General features: G+C 42.3%; 2 protein-coding genes and 1 pseudogene across 2 annotated transcripts; all 3 read left to right on the top strand.

Moving 5' to 3' along the window:
- The first annotated feature begins 6,987 nt into the window (after positions 1-6,987).
- LOC148695893 (uncharacterized) lies at positions 6,988-13,049 on the top strand. Its single transcript, XM_088697119.1, has 2 exons — positions 6,988-8,428; positions 12,979-13,049. The coding sequence occupies exons 1-2, from the start codon at positions 7,003-7,005 to the stop codon at positions 13,047-13,049; spliced, it is 1,497 nt and encodes a 498-aa protein (XP_088553245.1). The 5' UTR covers positions 6,988-7,002.
- On the top strand, positions 8,635-12,307 carry LOC148695894 (uncharacterized; the record flags this gene model as incomplete). Its single annotated transcript, XM_088697179.1, has 4 exons — positions 8,635-9,087; positions 9,316-10,216; positions 11,009-11,727; positions 12,278-12,307. Coding segments are annotated over 4 exons (2,103 nt in total), but the record flags the coding sequence as incomplete, so codon positions are not given.
- A 2,369-nt stretch (positions 13,050-15,418) lies between the features above and the next one.
- On the top strand, positions 15,419-17,087 carry LOC148695892 (protein NUCLEAR FUSION DEFECTIVE 4-like; annotated as a pseudogene).
- The last annotated feature ends 1,104 nt before the right edge of the window (positions 17,088-18,191 follow it).

The raw sequence follows: 18,191 nt of genomic DNA, 5'->3' as shown, positions 1-18,191 counted from the left end.
TGGTGGCCTGAGTAGGCCTAGTTTGGTGATTAATGGTGCAGGCCTAAGTGGTAGGAATCCAGAAATGAATAGACAACTTCATAACGATTTCAATGATGCAGAAGCAGAACACGACAACCCTACCTATACTTCTTAAGTACACGACCATGATAAAACGGAATGTGGTGGTGAGGTCTTCGGCAGATGCTGAGTACAAGGGAATGGCATATGGTATTTATGGGCTTCTGTGGCTTCAGATCTTGCTTACTGAGATAGGGTTTAAGCATAGAGATCCTATGTTGTTGTACTGTGATAATCAAGCAGCATGAGAGATAGCTAATAATCCAATGCAATATGATAGGACTAAACATGTTAAGGTGGATAGGCACTTCATAAAAGAAAAGTTGGATATCAAGTTAGTTGACATTCCGTTCGCGAAGACAGATGAGCAGCTGATAGATGTTGGCTTAAGAGATATCTATGCAGGGGGAGTGTTGGCATGAGCAAATATTTAGATAGATTATGAGAATATTTATGTTTCCTAGTTTGGTTGTAACTCTTTTTAATATTTCTTGTGTCACAAGGAGATAGGTCATATATATGTTTCCTCCTAACAGGAAAAGAGTAAGAAAGAAAAGATTTGAAACAATTATAATTTTATGTGTAAGAATTGTTCTCTTGGGCAACAAGAAGTGAGAGAATAAGCAAGAAAATCAAAACATATGAACTCCCACCATGCTTTATTTGTGTGAAATTTACTTTCTGCTCCACTATGATCAGTGCTAGCAAGAACAATGTTAATCCAAGTGAAATAAAAAAAATAATTTATATAAGACATTGGTGTTGTTCTTCTTCTTTGTTGTTCCAACTCCTGTAAAGCTGAATGGTACGAAGGAATTGAAAATTGTCAATCCGTCGGAAAGATAGGGAATCAAGACCAGCTGGTCCCCCGCCACCAATGCTGTTATGATTTTTTCTTATTTAAACAGACGTTATAAATTCATTATATGATAGAGAAAATAGGTCATCTCTTAGAATGGAACAGAAACAATCTGGTTCGAACAAGACAAGGTAATTAATAACATACTGAAATTGATTTCAAATTAACTATTTTATGGAGTAAAATAATGTTACCGAAATTTGGAAATGAATGCTAAAAGTTTGAAGATGTCAAATATCGGAACATGCGTACAAGTTCAATTCGGGTGTTTAGACCCTCACTTTCCACATGTGTGTCAATCTCGACACTTTTACCTATTAGGAATGACACGCCCCTGATCCTGATGTTCCCCGAACACCAAGGTAGGTATGTGCTGGCCGACACTCAAGAGTGACGAAAGTCATTTATTGAAAACATGAAAACTAAAATATGAATAAGATGAAATAAATTTAAATATAATTAATATGCAAATGAGGAAAGTGTTCAGAGCACACATCTAATCTAGAACACTAAAAGAAATAATATGAAATTTGAATGAACAAAGAATGGGTCCTACACTGAGAGGACTCGAAGATGCTGATGCGGAAGTGCCTTGACGCCGGGATTGTATGCCTCGATTCTAAGTTTTGAAGGGGGCGCAAAGCAAACATGAGTGGACTAAGTTGATATATATATATATATATATATATATAATAAAACAGTTATGAACATATTAACCCCCAAATTTTATGAAAACTCAATAGCATAATATGTAATAGGTTTTTCGAAAACCCTAGCATGCCATAAAACCTTCCATAAAATATATCTCGTATATAGTGTACTAATTAGTGGTGTCATGATCGTTCGAAGGCAGAACATAGAACTCTTCCTTCATAACACTTCTTTCACAAATATCAATCGCCCACAGGCTCCTACAGCACCCACCCGAAGACATATATAAGTATCATCGCCCGAAGGCTCCTACAACACCTAACCTGAAGGTCAATAATAGGGACCACTAGATATGCACAAAACCACTGAAAATAATCTTTCCAAACATAGGTACATATATCTCAAAAGCATATTCATAGTATAAAGTCACTCATCATCTATACTATAAAGAAGTGTGTGAAAACATGTTCTAAATAGTATATCATCATCTATCAGATATCCTACAAGAACATGGGTTTGATAGAAAGTATGGTATTCCAAAATAAGTTCAGTATAGCATGATAATCAATTTCTCATAAAAAGTTTCATAAAACGTAATCATTAAATCATGTTTTTCATGTATGCATTTCTACTATTAAAATATGCAGTTCAAAAGGGGTCCATTCACAGTACTTCGCCGTCCAAAAGCTGCGTAAGCTAGCGAAGATGGAAACCTCGCAATATATGCACCTAAGCAAATAAAGGGTACAATTAATAAAATTCTATTCAAATGATTGAATTTGGGAAAACGAACGTCAGAAACAGATTCAGGACGTCGAATTACCCTAAGAAGGGTCCCGAGTAAATTTCTGAAAAGTCAACAGGGGAATATTCCTTGGAATATTCTAGGAATATTATGTCTGATAAGCTCGAGGGTTTGGGCTGCATGGCCCTTGGGTTTTTGAGCTTGGGTCCAAGCTTCACATGGCCCAAGGGCCTTAGTTCACTTAAGGTTTTGGGTTGGGTTTAGAATTAGGAAATTGGGTTGGGTTTAGGTTTCTAGGTAAAAGGGTTGGGGGTTTCACGAGCTTTAGGCCCTCTTTGCATGGCCCAAAAGGCCTCGACTCCTTGGAGTTTTGGGCTTGAAAGCCCGGCCTGAGTCTAACACATGGGTCGCCAAACGCAAAGGAAAATATCTATGTTCTGCCTTCGATGAAGCTTGAAACATAACCATTTCGCATAAACCAAAATACCAAAATAAAGCTCATGGAGCAAGGAAGAGATCTATACCAATTTCGAGGCGATTGGTGGCCGAAGTCGGCCAGAAAACGCCTGCAAAGGTCGAGTTCTCGTCGAAAAATATGGAGGAAACTTCCGGATCTGTATTCACGTCCAAACCTTCACCAAAGTCACTTTTTATCGTCAATAAAGTGATCTAGCCTACGGGGGAGGAAGATAGAAGGAGTTTCAAAGCTCACCTTCGCCGGAAATGACGATACATCATCGGAAATGGATGCGCAGTAACTGTTCCGTGCTATTTAAAGGAGAAGAAGAGTTTTCCTTGCTTAGTTTAGGACCTAGAATGATGGTTGCTTGAAGGTGTGCTCACCAGAGTGATAAGGTGGTTGAAGTGATGGGTGCATGGGTGCGGTGCTCGAGTAGAATGAAAGAGTGCAAAGAGAGAGAGAGAGCACGGGTAGAGATGAGAGAGTTAGGGAAAAAAAGAGAAAAGGATATGATGAAGAGAGATTGGGGCCGGGGGACACAAATAAAGGGGTAGGCCCCTTGGGCTCACCAATTAAGACCCAAAACCCATTTTAAAATAAAAAACCAAATTTTCTTTTAAAATAGGGGGTGAGGTTTTACAGGGAATAATTTCCCTTCATTCTTTTGGTGGCTACAATTTGAAGTTGTGGGGAGGTTGCTTAAGGACAATGAAATTTTTCTTTTTCTGTTTTAGGTGCTTGGCTAGTTCTTATCTCAGGCGTTCTGCAGGGGACTAGATCTTGGTCAGTGTCAAGTACTTTGGAGGCAAGTGTTTCGGCAGCTAAAGAGGATCCAATAGTTCATAGTTTCCTTGTGTGCTTTTCTATATTGGGCTCAACTTTTGAGTTGGGCTTTTCTTTGGTGGTTGTTTTGGAGGCTTATCTTTAGCTTTGCATTTTTTGTGTGTTTAGGCCTCCAGTCTTGTATGTAAGGTGTGTTGGTAATAAAAAATTATCTTAGAGATGTCAAATATAATATGTCAAAATTTTATTTGATGGCTAATGTGGTATATTGAATACAAATGTTAAATCTTCTTCTTTTTCAATGGATGTGTCAAATATTTATTTTATTATTATATTGGCCTGGTAGTTCATTAACTATTAAAATTAATTTTAGTTTTTATTCTATTGGTTGTCAATGAGACCATGCATTAAAAATTAAATAAAATATATTTGACTTCTTTTTTGTTTGTTGTAAAAAAAAAAAAAAAAAAAAAAAATGAAGCTAGAAACCAAGGAGTCAAATGACTCTGTTGCCACATGATATATGACATCTTCTTTTAGTCATATTTGGCATATTGGGCATATCCATTAGAGATGGTCTAAAATCATACGTCTTTCATCTTCTTTCGACACATGTTTATCAAAAACAACTCAGAACTCACTAAATTGGCTCAAGTCACTTATATATGAAAGTTTTTTGTAATTGTGGTTGTTGTTTTGCTTTGTCAAAGAGAGCCTTCGTGGTGGTTATAATTTATGGTTCAAACTCAGATCTTTGAGTGGCGTCTATTGTTTGAAGTTAAGGCTGTTTTTTCTTTCTTTTGGTTTGTGCGCATACCAAAAGAATATGAGAAGGAAGCTCGACTTTTGTTGAAAATGATTTGTACTAGTGCTTCTTTACTAATAATTGCAAGATCATCATAGAGTGTGTGAACTTTTCCTTGTGATGCAGTTATGTGGGTTATATGAGTTGCAATGTTTAGCCATCGTAAGTATTAGCTTTCTTGTTTATTCCTCGTAATTATATTGTATTCATAATGAATTTATAATTATAAAACTATGTGATATTTTTTTTGCGTGTGATGTTTTGGTTACTTTTGACATTTTGTCCTATATATTGTTGAGGTTACCTTGATAAACTGTGACATCCCGTCCCGGGATTTTTAAAAACGTACGTGTGAAATTACAATTTTGCCCCTAGTTCGATTTTTGTCACGTTGTGGGTTGTTTGGAGTGTTGGGGCATGTGTTTGGAACCTTACACACTCCCACACACACACTGACACTGCTGTCTCTCTCTCCCTCTGTCTTCTCCCTGTCTTTCTCTCCCCCGAGCTCCCATTGCCACTGTATACGTACGGACACACACCAAGAACCATTATCCCGTAGCAGATCGAGGAAACCAAGGGTGGAGTTGTGATCGTGAGGTCGAGGGGAGCACGAATATATCCTTTTCAGGTGAGAACATCGACGTTTTCACGTCGATTTCTTAAACTCCGTTTTGAGTACTGTTCATGCAAAGTTTATACATTGAGTTTTAGGGATTTCTGAGCTTGTGGTTGTGTTTGTGAGGTTCCCAGGAGCTTGGGAGTGGCTCGTCGGTTGAATTTGGACGTAAGGATCCTTGGTTGTGGAGTTGGCCGGTTTTGGGAAGCTTGCACAGGTATAATCTAGTGAGTTTTAGACCTTAAAATGTGTTTGGTTGTGTTCTACTAGTTTAGAGCTTTAAATTGGTGCAAGAAACGTGGAAAAAGGTGGAAAAACGAGAGAGTTAGAGCGATTTGCAGGTTTCCGGCGACGGTGCCGGCGACGGCGACGGCGACGGTGCCGGCGACGGCGACGGCGCCGGCGTCGGGGGGCTGGCCGGAGAAGAAGCAGGAATATTCCGTTAAGTTTAACGGAATATTCCTGACGGCAGGGGTTAAGTTTGACGGAATATTCCTGACGGCGTCTGTTGACACCGTCAGTGTGCCTGGCACGTGGCCGCGCGTGGGGGCGCGTGGGTCCGTGCCTGTCCTGGCGCGTGGGTCCGTGCCTGTCCTGGCGCGTGGTGGCGCGTGCGGGGTCCAAAAATTATTTTAAAAATATGGTTGTGATCCTGAGGTTGTGTAGAGCACGTTGGTGTATTCATTTGTCTATTTTGAGCAATGTATGAGAAGTTTTTACGAGAATTGGGTTATGTGCTTTAAAGTTAACGTTTTTATAGTTGTTTCGCATTTAGGTGACACGTACCCCGAGGACGAGCGTGGTCACGCGAGGCAGGGGGGCTACGACCCTTCCACATATCAGTGAGTGGGCTTTTGTTTTCCGTATATACCTATATACATTTATATTCCCAGAAATTGATTTAAAAAGGGTTATTTGCCTTATGCCATGCATGTTATTATTATCGTTTATGCATCATTGCACGCATTAGTAGTGGCATACATATATATATGCATATTGGGTGCTGTGGACGCACAGGTAAGTGCTAGGTAAGTGGTATTCGCATTTACTTTCAGCAGTTGTTTGAGATGTTTAGAGAGCTCATAACCTGCACCCCCGGTGTTAGTGCTCCCGCCCTGAGCAGGGCACAGGCTTTCACGTGATGTTCACCTCTCGCACCTTAGGCTCAGCTTGGATCCAAGCTAGGTGCACAGGCCTGTCGTACAGACCACATTAGGTGGTTCCGACTTGTAGGTGACCCGCGATTATTCGCCCAGGCTTCACGTGATCGTAGCACTTATTTACACCCAGTCCTGTCGTACAGACCACTTTAGGTGGTTCCGACTCGTGGTCAGGTTCAGATATTGAGATTGAGATTAGAGCTCTATATGCAGCCGTACAGGTCACGTTAGGTGACTCCGGCTGCCAGATTACACGATGTTGATAAGATTATACCTGAGCACTTGCATATCTTTATGAGATGTCGGCATGGCATATTATCGAGCATATGGCATATATTTGAGCATGCTTAACACATGTACTATGCGTATATATATTTTCTGGGAAGTATACAGGTTTTACGGCGAGGGGTTAGAATGTATTTTGCTAAATGATTTTCAAAGAGCTTTGTTTTTGCCCACTCACGCTTTTGTTTTGCGCCCCTCCAGGTTCTAGTTGCTTAGCCGTTGCGGTGGTTTCCCCAGAGGGCTTTTCGGCGTTTCTGACAGACACTCACCCTTGTAGGGTCGCCTTCGGGCATACTACTGTTGTCGTTTTTGTTGGGCTGCTATAGACCTGCTCTGGAATTGTACCGCACATACTAGCACTTATTCTAGTACTTTGTATGCTAGTTTTTAATTATTCGTACCTTTTATTACTACTTTATTAGCTTCCGCACGTGCACATGACTACGTCACCTTCGTGTGACGGCCAGCACGCTCCGATCTCGGTCGGGGTGTGTCAGTTTGGTATCAGAGCCTAGGTTTGGCAGTCCTGTGTCCTTGTGAGTATTCTAATGGTTTTGGTGTCTTCTGTCAGAACTATGCCGCCTCGTCGGGAACCCCGTCGCTCTTCTGAGCCTAGTTTCCCCGATCTTACTCAGTTGGGGGAAGTCTTCGCTACAGCCCTTCAGTCAGTGATGCGCCCTCCCCAGAGGACTCCTCTGGAGACTATGTATAATCTGAAGTTGGATAAGTTTAAGGGCAGTGAGGGGCATGAGAATGCAGAGCGCTGGCTAGAACACGTAGAGAAGACCTTCCGTGTATTGCATAACCAGGGAAATCTCCCTATGGAGAGGTGGGTCGAGACGACCACATGGTTCCTGGATACTGAGTCTGCAGCTTGGTGGGAGCAGGCGCTTCGTAGGTTGACTCCAGAGCAGAGGACGGATTGGAATGTTTTTACAGATTTGTTCAAAAGGAGGTATGTGCCCCCTGAGTACATCGATAGAAAGAAACAGGAGTTTACTGAACTGAAGCAGCGGAAGATGTCAGCGAATGAGTACTACCGCAAGTTTACGGATTTGTCTCGTTATCATCCTGATGTCGCTGGTAATCCGGCGGAGATGCTCCGTCTCTTCCGCCAGGGTACTAAGAAGAAATGGCGTTCGATGGCGACTGCTGTCCACAGCGGGACTTACCAGGACTTCTATGAGATATTGTTGAGGATCGAAGACTCTGAGAATATGTCGAGCGATAGTGATGAAGGGAAAGACGGCAATTCGAAGAAAGACGACAAAGGCAAAGGTCAGGCATCGCTCGGGCCCCGTCAGACTCAGAACTTCAAGAGAGGTGGAGCTAGCTCGAGTTCTTCGAGTGGTGGCTTCAGTGCCACTGGACAGGGCCGTGGAGGTAGATTTTCTGGTGGTGCTAGAGGCCAGAGGCAGGGCGATGGTGGGCGAGGCAGAGCCCCAGTTTGTCGCAGGTGTAACAACCGGCATTTCGGCGAGTGTAGACGTGGTAGCAGTGGTTGCTTCACGTGTGGACAGGTGGGACATAGAGCGGCGAATTGTCCCCAGGGCCAGCAGCAGCAGAAACCGCAGCAGACCTTTATGCCACCACCTGCACCACTTCAGCAGATCCAGGGTCCTAGTAGCTACGGCCAGACGAGTCGAGGTGGTGCTTATCACTATCAGGGTGATGCTGTCCCTTATGCTCCGGGGCAGTATCAGTACCCCCAGGATCCCTATTCCCAGGGTGGCTATCCTCAGTATTCGGGCGGCTATATGCCGTATCCTCCAGCTCCAGTAGGTGGTTCTCAGTGGTATCAGGGAGGACAGTTTCAGCAGGGGGAGATTGCCACTAGCAGTGCAGGGTCTTCGAGACAGTCGAGTCAGCCCAGTCAGGGGCGTGGTGCTCAGGGACGCGGCGTTCAGGCGAGCAGAGGCCGCGGCGGGCGTCAGCAGGGACAGGGGCGTCTTCACAATATTTCTCTGCAGGACGCTCAGAACAACCCGGATTTGATTATGGGTACGTTGAACATTCTTGGTTGTTTTGCTAGAGTCTTAATTGATTGTGGAGCTACGCATTCCGTAATTTCTCATACATTTGCTCACGTGACGCAACCTCGCCCCACACCTCTAGGGTATGACTTAGAGTTCGCTATGCCTAGAGGAGAGACATGTGTTGTAGATTGTGTGTACCCAGGGTGTCCAGTGATCGTAGAGGGTGTTGTTTTATCAGCCGATCTTATCCCGTTAGATATTGTGGATTTTGATGTGATTCTGGGCACGGATTGGTTGCACTTCTATCGTGCCAACATTGACTGTTACGGGAAAGTAGTTACATTTCACCGACCTGGACTACCTGTGGTTACTTTCGTGGGTGAGCAGAGTGGGGTGAGACATGGTGTTATTTCGGCGCTGCGAGCGAAAAAGTTATTATCAAAGGGTTGTCAGGGGTATCTGGCTCATGTGGTGCTAAATGAGGCTGTTACTAGCAGAGTGGAGGATGTGAGAGTGGTCAGACACTTCCCTGATGTATTCCCTGAGGATTTACCTGGTTTACCCCCAGATCGAGACGTGGAGTTCACCATTGAGTTATTTCCAGGTACAAATCCCATTTCTTTAACTCCTTATCGTATGGCTCCCGCGGAGTTAAGGGAATTGAAAGTTCAGCTGCAGGAGTTAGTGGATAAGGGATTTATCCAGCCTAGTACTTCGCCTTGGGGCGCTCCAGGTCTGTTTGTGAGGAAGAAGGATGGAACTTTGAGGTTGTGCATCGACTACAGGCAATTGAATCGGGTGACGATTAAAAACCGTTATCCATTGCCTCGTATCGATGATTTGTTCGATCAGCTGAGAGGTGCTTGTGTGTTTTCTAAGATAGACTTGAGGTCTGGTTACTATCAGCTGAAGATCAGTAGGGAGGATGTCCCTAAGACGGCATTCAGGACTCGTTACGGTCATTACGAATTTCTGGTTATGCCATTTGGGTTGACGAATGCACCAGCAGCCTTCATGGATTTGATGAACCGGGTATTCCAGCCTTACTTGGATAGATTTGTTATTGTCTTCATTGACGATATTCTGGTGTATTCTAAGTCGAAAGCGGAGCATGTTCGACATCTTACGTTGGTGTTGAAGAGGTTGAGGGAACACCAATTGTATGCTAAGTTTAACAAGTGCCAGTTCTGGTTAGATCAAGTTGCATTTTTGGGGCACATCATTTCTGCTCAGGGTATTTTGGTGAACCCTCAGAAGGTTGCAGCTGTAGAAAGTTGGGAGCAACCGCGAACCGTCACCGAGGTGAGAAGTTTCCTTGGATTGGCGGGGTACTATCGGAGATTTGTTAAGGATTTTTCGGTGATTGCCTTGCCGTTGACGAGGTTAACGAGGAAGGATATTAAATTTGAGTGGGATGATAGGTGTGAGCAGAGTTTCCAGCAGTTGAAGCATTGTCTCACTCATGCACCTGTTTTGGCACTCCCAGACGATAGTGGTGATTTTGAGGTTTACAGCGATGCTTCTTTGAATGGTCTGGGATGTGTATTGATGCAGCATGGTAGGGTGATTGCTTATGCCTCGCGGCAGTTGAAACCTCATGAGTCGAATTACCCTACCCATGATTTGGAGTTGGCTGCTATCATCTTTGCGTTGAAGTTGTGGAGACACTATCTTTACGGAGAGAAGTGTAGGATCTTTACAGATCACAAGAGCCTCCAATATCTTTTTACTCAGAAGGAGCTTAATCTTCGCCAGCGGAGGTGGTTGGAATTGCTCAGCGATTACGATTGCACGATTGACTACCATCCGGGTCGTGCGAACGTAGTGGCTGATGCACTTAGCAGGAAATCTCAGGGTCGCATTAATGCGTTGTACGCTAGTCGTATTCCTCTATTGGCGGACTTGCGTGCTACGGGAGTAAGGTTAGAAGCAGAAGACCGAGATGTGGCTCTACTTGCTAATTTTCAAGTTAGGCCAATACTTGTAGATCGGGTGCTTGAGATTCAGGTAGCTGATCAGGAGACTCAAGAACTTATTCAAACTCGAGAGCAAGGAAAGAGGCGAGATCTCAGAGTTCGAGATTCGGATGGCATGTTAATGCTAGAAGGTAGAATGTTCGTGCCTAATAGTGTGGAGTTGAAGGAGGAAATTCTCGATGAAGCACATATCTCGGCTTATGCCATGCATCCAGGAGCTACTAAAATGTATCATACCATTCGACCGTTTTATTATTGGCCGGGTATGAAGAGGGAGATAGCCGAGTATGTGAGCAGGTGTGCTGTTTGTCAGCAGGTTAAAGCAGAGAGGAAGAAGCCGTTTGGGTTGTTGCAGCCACTTCCCGTTCCAGAGTGGAAATGGGAAAACATCACCATGGATTTCGTGTACAAGTTGCCGCGTACACAAAATGGCTTTGACGGCATTTGGGTGATCGTCGATCGACTCACTAAATCGGCTCATTTTATTCCAGTGAGAGAGAAGTATTCTTTGAGCCGTTTAGCGGAGTTGTTCATCTCGAAGGTGGTGAAGTATCATGGTGTCCCAGTGAGTATCGTTTCGGATCGTGACCCACGATTCACATCTAAGTTTTGGGTGGCTTTTCAGGAAGCTTTGGGCACGAGATTACTTTATAGTACAGCGTATCATCCACAGACTGATGGACAGTCAGAGAGAACTATTCAGACTTTGGAGGATATGCTGCGAGCTTCGGTGTTGCAGTTTGGTGATGCTTGGCACCAGCGGTTAGATTTGATGGAATTTGCTTACAACAATAGTTTTCATTCGAGCATTGGCATGGCGCCATTTGAGGCCTTGTATGGCAGAGCTTGTCGCACACCGTTGTGTTGGTCAGAGGTTGGAGAAAGAGTTTTAGTGGGTCCGGAGATTGTCGAGGAGACTACTCTGAATGTTCAGGTAATCAAGTCTAACTTGAAAGCAGCTCAGGACAGGCAGAAGAGTTTAGCGGATCGGCATGCTACAGACAGAACATATGAGGTCGGAGATTGGGTATTTCTGAAGCTTTCACCGTGGAGAGGTGTTGTGCGGTTCGGAAAGAAAGGGAAGTTGAGCCCCCGGTACATTGGACCATACGTGGTCACAGAACGAGTTGGTGAGGTAGCTTACAGGTTGGAGTTGCCTCCGGAGTTGGCTAGAGTGCATAACGTTTTTCACGTGTCTATGCTCCGACACTATGTTGCTGATCCATCTCACGTGATACCTCCTCAACCGTTAGAGATTAACCCAGATTTGACGTATGACGAGGAACCGGTGACGATCATCGATTGGAAAGAAAAGGTTCTGAGGAACAAGACGGTGAATTTAGTGAAGGTTTTATGGAGGAACCATCCAGTTGAGGAAGCTACGTGGGAGACAGAAGACCGGATGAGGGATTTGTATCCTCGTTTGTTCTTTGGCCACTAGGGGTTGCTGCTTTGTTGTTTTGAATTTCGGGACGAAATTCTTTTAAGGTGGGAAGGTTGTGACATCCCGTCCCGGGATTTTTAAAAACGTACGTGTGAAATTACAATTTTGCCCCTAGTTCGATTTTTGTCACGTTGTGGGTTGTTTGGAGTGTTGGGGCATGTGTTTGGAACCTTACACACTCCCACACACACACTGACACTGCTGTCTCTCTCTCCCTCTGTCTTCTCCCTATCTTTCTCTCCCCCGAGCTCCCATTGCCACTGTATACGTACGGACACACACCAAGAACCATTATCTCGTAGCAGATCGAGGAAACCAAGGGTGGAGTTGTGATCGTGAGGTCGAGGGGAGCACGAATATATCCTTTTCAGGTGAGAACATCGACGTTTTCACGTCGATTTCTTAAACTCCGTTTTGAGTACTGTTCATGCAAAGTTTATACATTGAGTTTTAGGGATTTCTGAGCTTGTGGTTGTGTTTGTGAGGTTCCCAGGAGCTTGGGAGTGGCTCGTTGGTTGAATTTGGACGTAAGGATCCTTGGTTGTGGAGTTGGCCGGTTTTGGGAAGCTTGCACAGGTATAATCTAGTGAGTTTTAGACCTTAAAATGTGTTTGGTTGTGTTCTACTAGTTTAGAGCTTTAAATTGGTGCAAGAAACGTGGAAAAAGGTGGAAAAACGAGAGAGTTAGAGCGATTTGCAGGTTTCCGGCGACGGTGCCGGCGACGGCGACGGCGACGGTGCCGGCGACGGCGACGACGCCGGCGTCGGGGGGCTGGCCGGAGAAGAAGCAGGAATATTCCGTTAAGTTTAACGGAATATTCCTGACGGCAGGGGTTAAGTTTGACGGAATATTCCGTCAGTTTGACGGAATATTCCTGACGGCGTCTGTTGACACCGTCAGTGTGCCTGGCACGTGGCCGCGCGTGGGGGCGCGTGGGTCCGTGCCTGTCCTGGCGCGTGGGTCCGTGCCTGTCCTGGCGCGTGGGGGCGCGTGCGGGGTCCAAAAATTATTTTAAAAATATGGTTGTGATCCTGAGGTTGTGTAGAGCACGTTGGTGTATTCATTTGTCTATTTTGAGCAATGTATGAGAAGTTTTTACGAGAATTGGGTTATGTGCTTTAAAGTTAACGTTTTTATAGTTGTTTCGCATTTAGGTGACACGTACCCCGAGGACGAGCGTGGTCACGCGAGGCAGGGGGGCTACGACCCTTCCACATATCAGTGAGTGGGCTTTTGTTTTCCGTATATACCTATATACATTTATATTCCCAGAAATTGATTTAAAAAGGGTTATTTGCCTTATGCCATGCATGTTATTATTATCGTTTATGCATCATTGCACGCATTAGTAGTGGCATACATATATATATGCATATTGGGTGCTGTGGACGCACAGGTAAGTGCCAGGTAAGTGGTATTCGCATTTACTTTCAGCAGTTGTTTGAGATGTTTAGAGAGCTCATAACCTGCACCCCCGGTGTTAGTGCTCCCGCCCTGAGCAGGGCACAGGCTTTCACGTGATGTTCACCTCTCGCACCTTAGGCTCAGCTTGGATCCAAGCTAGGTGCACAGGCCTGTCGTACAGACCACATTAGGTGGTTCCGACTTGTAGGTGACCCGCGATTATTCGCCCAGGCTTCACGTGATCGTAGCACTTATTTACACCCAGTCCTGTCGTACAGACCACTTTAGGTGGTTCCGACTCGTGGTCAGGTTCAGATATTGAGATTGAGATTAGAGCTCTATATGCAGCCGTACAGGTCACGTTAGGTGACTCCGGCTGCCAGATTACACGATGTTGATAAGATTATACCTGAGCACTTGCATATCTTTATGAGATGTCGGCATGGCATATTATCGAGCATATGGCATATATTTGAGCATGCTTAACACATGTACTATGCGTATATATATTTTCTGGGAAGTATACAGGTTTTACGGCGAGGGGTTAGAATGTATTTTGCTAAATGATTTTCAAAGAGCTTTGTTTTTGCCCACTCACGCTTTTGTTTTGCGCCCCTCCAGGTTCTAGTTGCTTAGCCGTTGCGGTGGTTTCCCCAGAGGGCTTTTCGGCGTTTCTGACAGACACTCACCCTTGTAGGGTCGCCTTCGGGCATACTACTGTTGTCGTTTTTGTTGGGCTGCTATAGACCTGCTCTGGAATTGTACCGCACATACTAGCACTTATTCTAGTACTTTGTATGCTAGTTTTTAATTATTCGTACCTTTTATTACTACTTTATTAGCTTCCGGACGTGCACATGGCTACGTCACCTTCGTGTGACGGCCAGCACGCTCCGATCTCGGTCGGGGTGTGTCATAAACTCTTATTACCTTTAAAAAAAAATCACTCATAGACACGCAAAACGTTACACGAAAAAGAATGATAAAACCAAATCAAAGAAAGAAAAAAACAAGATATATCCAATGCAAACTACCACCATATATGTTTATGTGTGTATACACATATACATATATAAATTGAAACCCAACAACCGTTTCATGAAGAAAAGAAAACCCAACAATCCAAATCCAAAAACCCACACAATTAAACAAGTGCATGCAGTCACCGTGGGCTCGATCGGCTCAAGCTTTACAACCTTCGCATCTTTGCAGCTTTACTAATCTGGAGAATAACAAGTTGGGTAATGTATATCCAACTCACTCTTAATTCATCCCAATTCTGCACTCATATTAATTTCTTTATCCAAGCTAGTCTAGTAAATGACTAATTATCTTATTTACTAATTGGCAAAATTAATGATCATGGACCCTTTTGTAGATTTCTTTAGGTGCTTTCACTTTTGTCTATACCAGCATTTCATAATTAAGATGTTTACATACATGTTAATTAAGTTCTTGAACGTTAGCATGAGTTGCATAATATTTGCAACTTTTGTATGAACTATGAAGAATATGATCGATTGTAATATTCCTCAAAAATATCACTAATCACAATTTAATATGAATTAATGATGATCGATATATTATTTGCGAATCTGTGATGCATGAACCATGCAACCAATGATCTACATGTCAACTTATATGGTCGATACTAAAACATTTGTCCTTTGTTTTACACTATAACATATCCATGTGTTGATAAGCATGCATGAAAATTTCTCTTCTTTTCTGTTTCTGGTCCCACATGATCAGCAAGTTAACCCCTAATTAAGTTACAAGTTATATTTCCCACAAACTACAGTAAATAATAAACCGCCAAGCATTTCATCTGTAATTACATTTTGCAATCCAATCCATGGCTTGCATTAGTGAACATTTTCCTTCCGTTTTGAATTATGCTTTTTATATGGATATGAATGACTGGCTAGGTATATTACATATATGTTTGTATAGTCATAATGTCACAAAACCTATTCGAATTTCATTTAAAAACATATATATATATATATATATATACATATATATATATACATATATATATACATATATATATATATACATATATATATACATATATATATATATATACATATATATATACATATATATATGTATATATATATCATTGTTTTTCTATTTCTAGATATGGGAATTCATGGAAATGAAAATGGCGGTGGTGGTGGTGGTGTTATGGCTTCATAAGCTGACATGAAAGGCTTCGCCATGCAAGTCCTCACAGGACGTTGGCTCATGCTATTTGTCTCTTAACTAGTGATGACTAATGCCGGTGCAAGCTTCATGTTTAGCTTTTACTCGAACGATATCAAATATGTCATTGGCTATGACCAAACTACAATCAATATGCTCGCCTTCTTCAATGACTTGGGCGCTGACATTGGCATCCACTCCGATCTAATCAACGAAGTCACACCGCCGTGGATTGTCATAACAATTGGTGTAACATTGAACTTTGTTGGGTACTTCATGGTATGGCTAGCCATAACCAGAAAAATAACCAAGCCCCAAGTTTGGCATATGTGTTTGTACATCACAATGGGTGCAAATTCACACATCGGGGCAATAGTTACATGCGTAAAAAACTTCCAAAGAAGCCAAGGCCTCTTGTTGGGGCTTTTGAATGGCTACATTAGTCTAAGCTGTGCGATGATCACACAAATATACCATGCTTTGTATGGTGATGACACAAAGTCCTTCACTCTTTATAGCATGGCTTCCTTTAGCAATTTCCTTGATCTTTCTTCATACCATTCGGATCATCAACGCTACACCAACAAAGAATGACACTAGGGTTTTGTATAAATTCTTATTTATTTCACTTGGAATGGCAGGGTTCATATTAATAATAACCCTCGTAGAGCAAAAGGTGAAGTTCACACAAGCTGAGTATGGTGGGAGCTCAGTTGTGGTACTTTTCTTACTCTTTCTCCCACTTAGTATTTTGTTGCTGAAGAGTATAATTCCTGGAGGAACAAGAGATTAAGTAGTGAAAATCATGATAATGATCGAACAAGAAGCGTTGTTTCGACTGCGGCATCAATATCTCACAAGAACAATAATATATTCAATCATCCGGAGATAGGGCAGGACTACACCATACTTCAAGTAGTGTTCAGCATTGGGATGATAACTTTGTTCTTGACAACACTCTGCGGTATCGGTGGCATGTTGAAAATGATGGATAATTTAGGTCAAATTGGGACAGCCCTAGGGTACTCCTTGGACAGCGTAAGAACTTTTGTTTCCATCACAAACATATAGACTTACCTAGGACAGGTCATAGTAGGATTAGTCTTGGACATTTTTATCACAAAGTGCAAATGCCCTAGGCCTCTAATGTTCACTTTGTCCCTCTTGTTGTCCTGCGTTGGCCACTTTCTAATTGCATTCGATGTCCCAAATAACCTCTACGTGGCTTCAATCATCACATGATTGTGCTTTGGTACGTAGTGGCCATTGATTTTTGCAATCACTTTTGAGATCTTCAGGCTTAAACATTGTTATACTTTGACCAATGTTAGGAAAGTGGCTTGCCCACTTGGGTCATTTTTGTTTAATGTGAAGGTCACAGTGTTTCTATATGATAAGGAGGCAGAGAAGCAGTTGAGAGCTATGGGATTGGAGAGGAAACATGGGGAAGGATTAAATTTTACTGGAGGACAATGTTACAAATTGTCCTTCATTATAATTATTGCTGGCATTTCTTGGTGTATTAATATCCCTGGTTTTGGTGGTTCGGACTAGGAAATTTTATACCAGTGATATTTATAACAAGTACAAAGATGAGGCAGCAAATAAGTCTGAAATAGAGGTGGTGAATGATGGGGGCTTGGTAAATTAAGGTTATGTGCTAAATAGACATGTTGGGTGGCTTTAATTAATAAGAGTGTTATCTCTTTGTTTTAGATTATGATGGTAGTGGCCACTTAGTATTACGGTTTAGTGGTATTCTTCTTCATTTGTAAGTGATGTCTTAGGTTCAATTCTCGCCAAAAGTGAATTTGAACCCATTATGAGGCTTAGCCACTTCCCAACCTAACAAATCGAGAGGTGTAGCCGCAATAGCACCTGTTTTTATATGTTTGTTGGCTTTACCTCTTTTTAACCTCTTAGTATATATAATATCGTTTGTTAAAAAAAAATAATAATAAAATACAAAAGGTTGATTTAACAAATTTTCACTTTATTAGTGGTAAATTGACGATAAAAATTTCATTACACAAATAACTTTAGTAAAGAGCTTACCAATATCTTTAACTTATGTAAATTTTTAATTTTATATCATATTTGTTGTAATAGCATCATAACTTACAATATTGACAAATTAATTTTTTTTTTCTTTTCAAACCTCACCCACATAACAACATAGCATCTCTAATTTTTTTTTTTTTTTTAAAGTAAAAAAATCCACATTTTCTCTCTCTCACATTTCTGCACATCTTCTTTCTTTTCAATATTATAGTTTTATTTTTCTTTTTAGTATTTTATATTTACACGCATAATGTGCGGGCTTGATCTAGTTTAAATGATGCAAAGGCTAAATTAAAAATTAATAGCATCATAATACTAAAGTGGAGAGTCCCACACCAAGTCAGCATATTAACAGATTTTTTAACAGAATTTAAATAGAAGAACGACATTGATTTGCAATGCCCTTATTCACGGACAACATTGATTGATTTTCAACGTTGTGGACCATCTTGATAGAGTGGGTCAATTTCAAAGACTATCCGTGATAAAAAATAAAATAAAATAAAAACCTACAAAAAGTGTGATATCCCACATCGTACAGGGGAGTGATCCTTATATGTATATTCTCATCCCTACCTGGCACGAGGCCTTTTGGGAGCTCACTGGCTTCGGGTTCCGTAGGAACTCCGAAGTTAAGCAAGAAGGGGGCTAGAGCAATCCCATGATAGGTGACCCACTGGGAAGTTGCTCGTGA

Source organism: Pyrus communis, chromosome 7 (assembly GCF_041283825.1).
Source record: "Pyrus communis isolate YQ-2024b chromosome 7, ASM4128382v1, whole genome shotgun sequence".
Taxonomy (NCBI): Eukaryota; Viridiplantae; Streptophyta; class Magnoliopsida; order Rosales; family Rosaceae; genus Pyrus; species Pyrus communis.
This window is presented reverse-complemented; position numbering and strand designations above follow the sequence as displayed.

Excerpts from the sequence above, each read along its gene's own strand:
- LOC148695893 (XM_088697119.1), top strand. The coding sequence starts at position 7,003 with ATGCCGCCTCGTCGGGAACCCCGTCGCTCTTCTGAGCCTAGTTTCCCC. Across the intron at positions 8,429-12,978 it reads CAACCCGGATTTGATTATGG|GTGACACGTACCCCGAGGAC; the intron begins GTACGTTGAACA and ends TTTCGCATTTAG.